The sequence below is a fragment of the Hippoglossus stenolepis genome, chromosome 2, assembly GCF_022539355.2.
Source record: "Hippoglossus stenolepis isolate QCI-W04-F060 chromosome 2, HSTE1.2, whole genome shotgun sequence".
NCBI lineage: Eukaryota > Metazoa > Chordata > Actinopteri > Pleuronectiformes > Pleuronectidae > Hippoglossus > Hippoglossus stenolepis.
The window spans coordinates 15,433,475-15,444,321 of NC_061484.1; the positions used below are offsets into that span (position 1 = coordinate 15,433,475).

At 41.1% G+C, this 10,847-nt stretch overlaps 1 protein-coding gene across 1 annotated transcript; it reads left to right on the plus strand.

Moving 5' to 3' along the window:
- Positions 1–566: 566 nt before the first annotated feature.
- On the plus strand, positions 567–4,728 carry LOC118100396 (serine hydrolase-like protein). The gene is made up of 9 exons (XM_047338180.1): positions 567–956; positions 1,634–1,653; positions 1,770–1,844; positions 1,997–2,103; positions 2,208–2,287; positions 2,382–2,416; positions 2,518–2,594; positions 2,886–2,973; positions 3,300–4,728. Exons 1-9 carry the CDS (start codon positions 902–904, stop codon positions 3,414–3,416), a joined length of 654 nt encoding a protein of 217 aa, XP_047194136.1. The 5' UTR covers positions 567–901; the 3' UTR covers positions 3,417–4,728.
- Positions 4,729–10,847: the final 6,119 nt, after the last annotated feature.

Consider the following 10,847-nt stretch of genomic DNA (forward strand, 5'->3'; position numbering starts at 1 on the left):
GTCACTCTCAGCTGTCAATCATGATATTTAACCCCGTTTTTATAGCATCAAATAACTAATTAAAACCAAAACCTACCAGAAAAGGAGCATATGGAAGAACAGAGAGATAAAATGACTTAAACAGACAGAAATCATCTTTGAGATAAATGTTAATAATGTCTACTTTTTTTGTTTGATCCATGTGCGATCTGCTTACATGGAGGAGGCGGGGCTTATGATCAATATTGTAGCCAGCCACCAGGGGGCAATCAAGATGATTTGGCTTTACTTTTAGGAGCCATCATGTCTTTCATCTTTATAAACATTTTATGTTTGGAAAAGAAAATATAAGTGTTGAATCTTAGGGAAAACTACATCAGAGTATTAGGGCCACATTGAAAAAATTTTTTGGTGAGATTTCAAGAATATCGCATATATCTTAAACAATATTTTATGTCATAATATTACAGGAAGACAGTAGTAATTGAGAAAAAAGTTATAATATTACAAGGATAAAGTCATAACTTGAAAAGAATAAAAAGGCATAATATTATGAGAATAAATAACCCTCTATATAATGTCAATAGTTCAGACTGAAGCCGGCAGGGGTTCCCATTCCTCCATGTTGTTTCTGAGCTGTCTGCGATGTGTTTGATTCAAAGCTCTTTCTGTGCTACCGCTCAGAGAACAGATATGTGGCGATGGACCTGGCAGGTCATGGTCGGTCATCACACCGACCTGGTGGAGCTTTCTACACGTTTCCTTCGTATATCGCAGATGTACGCAGGGTCGTTGATGGTGAGCAAGTGCATGAAGCTGCAGGGCATCTTTTAGCAATTAGTTTCTTTTGTGGCAGTAAAATCAATGCTGTTATACAGCAGTAAGAACAACTAGATTTAATTAGATGTGATGTTTTTGTGAAATGACTCCCACAGGTCTGCAGTGGACTAAATTCACCATCCTAGGCCACAGTATGGGTGAGTCACACTCTGCAGACGAAATAAAACGCCACTGATACTCACATCACACTTTCACATCACCAAACATCAAACCCTGTAAAAAGACCTGATCAGAGCCATATTAATAAATGTGAGTGTGGAAGTGATTAGTCAGACAATCCTGGAGCTTATATGTTCAATATATCACCAACTATTCTGACAATGATCACTTATTTAAGACACTTGTTTCAGTCTTCCTCAAACACTTCTACAATATACCGTCACTTTTTTATTGTTTATGTGCTGGAAGTTGGGTTCAGAACTTTTTATGAATAGTCTGTGGTGCAGAGTTAAGTTAGAAAACTTTGTGTTCATCCTACCTGGTTTATCTGCAATGAAGATTATATTGTTAATGTTTTTCATAGAAGAACTTTCTTTATTTTCCCATGTGTGGCTTAATATTTGTTTTTGAATGATTTACATAACTGGTGCTTTTTTTCCCATGCGTTGCATATCGGCTATTTACGAGGTCTGTGAAGCACAAAGAATTACAGCAAGTTTGACCCAGCGACTGCTGCTGTGTTTTATCCAAGGACGTAGAAGAACAATACAAAATGAACAATACAAATGCCAAGTGTCAAGCAGAGTAGATGAACCATTCATGAGTTATGTGTTCCACATGCAGACAAATTAATTGTCTGTTCACTCTCTTACAGGTGGTAATATTGGTACAATGGTAACTAAGATGCATCATATACAACTTATCACTGTTTTCACACAACATACAAAGAGTATTCCTGCTGTATTTTCTTGAGCAGTTTCACAGCATGGTCCATATTGTGTTTTCCACAGTTCACCGTCATGTATCCTGAGATGGTGGAGGCTCTCATACTGCTGGACATTTTGGGATTTCTGCCGACAGTTACGGTACTAAGTGTTTTTTTTAAATAATCAATATAGATGGTCTAATGATAATAACTTTATAAGCAACATTATTCCATTATTCCCTGGTCATGGTTCTACCTCTGTCAGTAGTTTTTGACTTCACCGCCTCATCTTCTCTGTTTCTTTTCCTGCAGAAAAAAATATCTGAGAAAATGAGGAACGGAATATATGAGATGATTCAGTTTGAAAACAAGACGGAAGAGAAGAAAAAAGTTTACACTTACAAGGAGGCGGTAAAAAGGTAACATACTACCCCAGTTGTTGGTTATTTCAAAAAGAATATTAGACTTCTTGTAGCTTGGTCTGTAAACTCAGCTATGGCCCAAAATACTTTATTTCCTCCAGGCTCCTGGCTGCAAACCCGACTCTGTCTGAACAGTCTGCGCACATCCTGCTAGAGCGAAGTCTGGTGCAGGTTGAAGGAGGTACGTCTTTATCTCGTCTCCTCCTCTCAGCGAGGAATAATCTCACTTTGCGTCCTCTCACCTGCCGACACCTGATTGTGTTTGTCTTCCGCAGGATTTGTGTTCTCCAGAGACCTGCGAGTTAAATTTGTAAGTGACTTTTAACCCTCCACCACATACACCTATTTTCTTTAAAAGGCATTTAGCACTTAGCTTGTACAGTACATGTGTGTTTCACTGTGTGATTTCAGAACCACATACTTCGGCTCACTTTCGAAACGTGTCTGGAGATGCAGCCGAGAATACGAGCCTCTGTCCTGATTATTCTGTAAGTGATTAGCCATTATACTGAACTGGATGCATTGTCATGTTAAAGAATTTAATGTTAATAAATAGAAAAAGTTAATTTAAAAGGATATTTCACAGACAAATGAAAATTCACTCATTATCCACTCAACACTAAGCCGAAGGGTGGGTGAAGAGTTTGAGTCCACGAAACACTTCTGGAGTGTTTCTCTCGTGGTGGTTGATTGTTCGACCACCACGATATCCGGTTGGTTAGCCATCAAATAGGCCATAAAATTCATTGTAACAATTTTCGAAATCTCTGTTTTTCTAGAGGAGACAAAGGCCTTACCAAAACGGTGTCGGATGCAGACAAGCAGACATTTATCTCTGCACTTCTTCAAGGTTGGCACGATGGAAATGTGAGTGAATCTTGGAATGGGGTCGAAATAGAGGCTGGGAATGAGTTAAATGGTTTAAGTTTGATAAAGTGATAAATGTACAAAGGTTATGCATCAAGACAACGATTACCCTGAAGGGACCAAACTGCGTTCATTACGTCTGCATGTGTGAGAGACCCTGCAAAAGATTATATTCTTTAGTTTTTTATTTATAGTTTGCACAACATCATAGAGAAACTTTAGTCAATCAATCAATCAAGTTGTATCGGTATAGCACGAAAATATAATATAAAACTAATATTTTTGCACGTTTTCTTACTCATGTTCATTTCTCTTTGTTTCACCAGCACACGGTGGTGACAGTGTCAGGAAGTCATTACGTCCATCTGAATCATCCTGAACTCGTCGCTCCAGTAGTTTGTGACTTCCTGCGGACCAAAGTGTTTTCACAGCCGCCGGCATAGGAGACAGACACACACACACACACACACACACACACACACACACACACACACACACACACACACACACACACACACACACACACACACACACACACACACACATTTTCACTGTGACATTTCCACTGTGACATTTCACACTCTGAGTGTCGGTGCACTCTCCTCATATTGACTCATCGCGCTCATTATCATAATATTGTGCGATTGATTCCCCTCCAGATGTGTTACTGTTTGAACACAACCACAAAGTCTTGCAGTGACTTGGAATGATTATGTTTTCGTGTGTAAACCTCCAGTGAACACACAGTTTTAACAAAGTGAAATAGCCGCTCATTAACATTTACATCAGTGTGACAAGACATTACACATTCATTACACAAACAGGCACAGAGTGGATATGTTTTTATTGTATCGCCTAACTGTCTTTAGTTTTCATCATTTTACACCATTTTGTTTACATTTAAAATTTACTGGCTTTGAGTCTTCTCTACTTATGTTTTGTCATCTCGATAAATGTTGGTGGACCATGACAACACCAGGGGGCAGCACTGAGAACAAGTCTAGTAATATTGTCTCTTTGTTTGTTGATTGGTTGGTTTGTCATGATTATGCATGATCTTTTTGGACACTGGATTTTTTTTTATGGTCTCTCTATGCTCTTGTGTTTGAGGTCCTTCATTTTGTAACCTCATCCCTTGTGCTTTACTTCCTGTTTTTGTCCTGTTTCCCACCTTTGTGATTGTCTACACCTGTGCTAATGTGTCTCACCTATGTTCAACTATCCTCATACTAGCCTTTTTGTGTATATAATCTCTGTGTTTCCCTTTGTTCGGATCAAATCCTCTGCTAAATTCAACTTCACCTGTCTTAGCGTCTGTGCCTATGTTTGGGTCCTTGAACGTGACAGATTATTAGCGAGATTACAATTTAACAGATTTCCATGAAACTTGGTAGAAGGATGTGGAATGGATCAGGAAAGAACCCACTGGGTTCTGGTGCAGATCTGGATCAGGGGTGGATCCACATTCCTTAACACTGCGAGATGTTTCACCTTTTTACCACAGGAATAATTAATTGATGTCTTTATGAAATAAAAAACTGGTATATTTGAGGACCTAATATCTAATCATGGGCGTCATTTGGCTTTGTTTGAATGAATTTAAGGGCACTGATGGCTTGGTGAATGTATATATATATATATAAAATATATAAAATAAAAATTGAAGGCTAACAGTAGGAAACAGTAAAAGCTATTTGAGGATCACACAGCATTAGAGCCCAAATGCAAAAATAAAAATTGTGTCTTCAAGAGAGATTTAAAAGAGGATAAGCATTTATTGGCTATCAGGATGTGTACCAGAATCCTTACTCCGTACTATATGAATAAAAATAAAAACATGTTATTGAAATTATAATTTTTTTAACAAGAATACATTTAAAAGAAAAGGGAAAGGGTAACACTTTATAATAACGTTTAGTCATAGGTCATTTATAAGCCTTTAGTTAATGATGAACTAATCATTTACAAAACATTAATATACATTTGTAGATGATTATTAAGTGCTATGTTCACGTACTTGCATGTCATTAACAAACTTTTAGTAAATCATGAAATGGTCATGAACCAATCGTTAGTAAATGATTAATAAGTAATGGTTTGATTTATTGTGAATCACTTGTAAGTCATGCAAAGATTTGGATGAGATTTAAAAGAGGATGAGCAGTTTGCCAGATGGATTTCCTCAGAGTGGGAGTCCTGACAGAAAAGACCCGGTCACCTTTGGTCCACAACTGGGACCAGGGCCTTCACTGAGAACCTCAGGTTACGACCGGGTACACCTGGTACAAGTTTTCAAAAAAAGTACTGGAATCAGAACCTAAAATTAGAGTGATACGCTCTTATTTTATGTACCTCATGAACCAGGATGTCATGTTTCATCTGTTTGGAGATGTCACAGCTCTGTATGTGACTCTTGTTGAGGAATTTTTATGCCACTATATATTATGTATATATTGTATATTACACATTATATCTGTACAGGAGAATAGTGCCTGTCTAATTCCACAGATACTCCCTTCTCTCTCCAAGCAGTACCAAAGGTCAGGTTATAGATACAGGTCCAACCTACAGTGCATTGTAGTGTCTACGCTTAGAGACTTTCATATCTAACTCAGATGCTCCAGACAGAGAGACACCAACTTCAACTCTTTTCACCAGTGGCAAGACGTAAGGACACAATGGGATTCAGGAATGCATACTTTAGGCTTAACTATCCAATAGGATGCAAACACCTACATGCAAAATATAGAGTGACAGACATTCTAGCCTTTCATGGATGTGCTGTTAGAATGGGTGACGCAAGTAGAGGGAGATATACTGGGAATGCTGTGGGAGACATCTTGAGACTCGGGGGTGACATTTGCTCATGTTACTCTGTTACCAGTTGTATATTGTTCCACCTTCTGGTCTCCTTGCTGCATCAAGTCTACATTGAAATCTTCTGCATAAGACATCAGCTGCTGCCCGAGTTCTCCTTTCACCAGCTTCCAGAAAACTTCCATAACTAAGCTGATCTGTTTAACTGCTTTTCACAAATCCGCTGCCTGTGCAGAAGAGCTAAAAATGGCATTTAAAAGAATATGACAACTTGTCATTATGTAGGCCATCCTCACCATCATCACCATCCTCACCATCATCATCATCATCATCATCTTTGGATGCACTCCTTTGTCCTGGAAGCAGCAAGACAAAAAAAATACAACTCATGGGAGTGACTCCATGAAAGCTGCAGCTGCCGTCAGTCAGAGCTGATATAAGAGGAGCTGTCTCACATGAAAATATCCCCTCTCTCTCTCCTTTCAATGTCACATAAACTGTGTGATGGCCTCTGTGTTAAATGGAGTGGAATTGATTTTACGCAGCAGGCAGCAAGGCGGTGAGCATCCGGAGACATCTGAAGGGGCTTGCTTCTCCCCCTTCTCCTCTCTCCTCTCCTGCAACCCTCTCACCCACCCCCAAAAAAAATGATTGTAGTTATATAAGTTTTCCCTCCCACTCCCTCCATCCTCTTCAGCCACCCGCGTTGTCATGGCAACCCCACCCCTCCCTTTCGGACGTCACAGCCAGGAGCTGGAGGATGAAGCCGCAGCGTGCAGCCTCCCCTGTCTCCCGTGCCTCTCAGAGAACACCTGTGATTTGCTTTTCTTCCGCGGTCTCACACGCAACAGTGGGAGCTGCAGCGCTGGGAGTGATCTGATGATTGTCTCGACTCGGAGCTGCCGTGCATCACTCCCACCCTCAAACGCACAGAGACTGCACTGAATCAGCAGCGTCTACAGGTAACACGCTTCTCTCTACTGTCGTGCGCTATTTCGAATGCAGGGATGCAACAACTGTGTTTGTTGTGCAAGTTAAAAATCATATATTTTAAGAGTGTTAAGAAATCCTGTTCGTTCCTGTGCCCCGTCCTGTATTTGTGATTGTAAGGAGGGAGCAGGAGGGATTTCTGAGCAGCGAGTGCCAATAATGGGACACTGAGATGCTGCAGTTTGTCATGCATGACACTGAACCCAGCAGAAAGGGAGTGTTTGCAATAAGTACAACTCTGCTCATCTAAAATCTCTCCTCTCCATCTCCTCTTCCATCATGTCTCTCCTCCCCTGTCTCCTCATCCATCCATTTTTTCTTCTGTCCTCTCCTCCTTCACCGTTCCCTCCTGTCTCTCTTTGCCCCTGACAGCAGTGATGTCCTGGCTGTTCCTCGACTGGTTCGTCCCCCTCTACCTGCTGGTGTCAGTTCTGGTGCTGGCAGGCTTCGGAGCGTGCCTGTACTTCCTAGAGCCCGGACTGCAGGATGCCCACAAGTGGAGCAGCAAAACAGTCCGGCATCACCCACTGGTGGCCAGCGTGAACTGCAGAGATGATGATAGCAATGCCCTCATATGATCAAGAGGGCGAGGCGGCAGGGGCCATCTGGACAGGGGTGCTGCCGGGACACGGGAGGGATGGAGGCCAACACCTTAAAAGATGGAGAAAGAAAACGGGAGCGACAAAGGATGGAGGAAAAGATTATTTGATTTTTCAAACCCTGTCTGATCATTCCAACTTTTCTCTCATGTCTGTAGATTTTTACTGTAGGCATCAGGGGAAGCTGAAGCAGTGGGGGATTTAAAGATTTTTTTTTAAATGCACATAGAGGAGACGACCACATGCTGAAAGAGATTGTGAGATTATTGGAGGACATGTTGCCCTTTAGAAATGTTTGTAAATCTCATGCCATCTTATACTCGTGCCAACTTTTACATACATTTTGTATTTCGACAATCACTTTGCGTATTTCATGGAGTTTACTTATATTGTGCAATTAACCGTTGAAGTGAAGGACATAAGTGCAATGAGGGTTTTTTAAATCCTCTCTGTTGTGATGGCAGCTGCTGAGACGCATGTGGATTGTTACAGTGCCACCGTGCCAAAATGGTGTAGTAGTGACTTTAATAGAACAATATGTGCGGAATAAACACAAGTGATCTATTCAAGGTGCCAAGATTATCTTAGATGGACCAAGATGACAGAAAAAAAGTATTTGGTAATGCTCCAAGTGTATATATTTTGATTTCCATTGTTTTTACTTGACAGCATGGTGAGGAAACTGTCATAGCATATGCTTCTTTTGTCCATACAAAAATAAAACAGTTCAATCCTCATTTCTTTGTGTTTAATGTGTCTGTGTAATTATGAAGTTATTATAATACCTGAGATTTGTGGAGTGCATGTGCGCCATGGGTAGAGTGTAACTACATCTATAATACTAAATGCAGTCCTTCTATTTAATATTATTGAATACTTCTATCAATGCTTCTTACACATCTACATCTAGTACTTTTGATGACAATAAACTTTTGAATACAGGAATTTTGCTTGCATTTGAGCATTTCTACATTGTTATATTGCTACTTGTTACTTTTTCCACCACTGTGATTACACGGCACATTGACACTTCACAGACAGATGTCCGACCCACCGAACAACAGAAGCGACCAGAGTGGGAGAGAAACAGTGAGGCCTTAGTGTCAAGGAATGGGGAGAATGGCACTTCTGTGCCCACCACTTCCTACTGCTCTGTCCCCCCCGTCTCACACTCTTTGACTTATTCACTCACTCAGACTGTCAACAACAGCGACACAGCATCCAGCTGCAGGTTAGAGTCTTATTTCCTCATTTTTTACTTTGAACAACTCGTATATTTTTCGTCATCAATTTCTGTTATTCAGTTGAATTTATGGTGGCAGTGCTCTACCCATCAATATATTTCAGATTGCAGTATTTGAAAGTGTACCTTTACCGAAGTACATTTTCAAAGTATACTTTACATTATTAGTTCCCTTGAATTCTACTTTTTACTTTGACAGTACATTTATTTCTCAGCTATATAAATTTTGCATGTCATCATTTTATATAAGGGAAACGTGTTGAGAAATTAAAAAAACATATATATATATATATATCTAGGGGAATTTCAATACTTTAAGCATATACCTGCTGGGGTATTTTAACTGTGTTGCTGCTATTTTTATTCAAGTAAAGCATCTGAATATTTCATCCAGAGACTGAGACAAAAGTTCAGTATTTATCTTGTAGCCTAGTTTTCCTTTATTCAACCCAGGAATTGTTCTTTGTTTTCGTCTCCTTCTTATCTAACTTATCTAAAACAGGATGAGTGTTTATGACCGTCTGGCACCTTTGATGCCTCGAGTGTCTTCATCTTCCAGACAAACGGGGGAACATCCATCCGCCTGCTTGTCACCTCCTCTCTCGCTCTCTTCTCCTGTTATTAAAAAGAAAATGATTCAGATCCCGTCATTTGATGAGAAGGGACTCATCTCTGAAAAACACGACACAAAACAGAAAAGCACTGACAGGTAAGATAAGTTGCAGCTCATATCCCAGCTCTCTTTATTCTTATGTAACAGTGTAAATATTCTACTGAATTAATTTTGTAGTTCACGCATCTTCTCCCTCTTTTGGTTCCAGATCATTTGTTCCAATTTGTTCCTCTGAGACATCCAGTCAGCCCTCTTGGATTAAATCATGTCAGAGAATCCACGGAGAAAGAGCTTCAACGCTTCCAAGAGCCAAACCCAAAACATGCAGCTCTCCAACTTTTTCTAAAAAGCCCAGTTTCTCCATTTGTCCTGCTCCGAATCCAAATTCCTCTCCCACTGCCTCGTCTCTGAAGCCGAAGCCAAGTGATTCGCTCCATCTCCCCGCCTCACAGTGGAGTGATCTTTCTCCGTTACTGCACCAGCCTCAGCTGCAGCCAAGTGTATCTCCGACTCTGACTGTCCCAACACCCCGACTGAGTCCTTCTCCAACGTCCCTGTGCCAAGGGGAGAGTGGGAAGCAGCCCTCTCCTGTTGCAACAGAAAGACGTGCTAGATCTATTAACATCTCGAATACAGAAGTTGAGCCAAAAGAAAGTTTCTCATATGAGGCGAAGCATAAGATTCTTGACCAAGAGGTTTTACTGGATTTCACGAGAAGATCTCCCATGACGAGCAGAGGGTCTCAACATCACGCTCACTCTGAGCCGCAGCAACAAGCAGCCATGTCTCTGGATTCCTTCTCACTGCAAGGCAAGAGGAAAAAAGAAAACATTTCAAGAGATAAACCAAAGCCTCCACCAAGGAATTCAGACTTTTCTTCAATCCCTAAACCAAAGTCAAACATCAGACAGCAGCCGGAGTTTCTGCCAAGTGGAGTGACAGGTACACAAACATTTCTTTCATCAGAGTCTGAGGGGATTAAGTCTAATGTTGTTCACAGAGAGTCTCAGACAGTGTTTGATGGACTGGCAACTCAAAGCAAATGTACAGACTACCCTCAGAATAGATATCACACTCAAACTGCAGCTTTAGCTTCAAATAACAAATCATGTGAACAAATGTACTCTGAGAGAAATACAGCTTTGCAGCTGACTCACAAAATTTCATTTCGCACAGCAACTCCCGAGGGTCGGCCAACTGTTTCACCCAATATCCAGACAAGGAGGAGACGATTTGATTTGAGCGATGAAACAAAAGTGGATTCAACATTTCTATCAGGCTTCAATCTCAGGAGACCCGGGGAAGAAAATAATACAAGGAGAGTTACAGGAAGCTCTTCGCCCACACAAACGGGAGGATCGCATCATGTCACGTCCCAGCAGAGACACCGAATCTGGTCCAAGGCCCCAAGTCAGGCCGCCATGATGGATGCACAGAGCACAGTAAGCCAGTCTGAGTGTTTCTCAAAGGATTACAGCTGCCGGTCAAGAGACATCGACCAGAGAACGAAGGCTTCTCAGCGTGTACACACTCGTCTTAAGACATGTCTGGTGGCGCCTCAGACTCAGGAGGCCTCTCGACCTTCGCCTGCCCCTGCTGAGAGCGCCACATC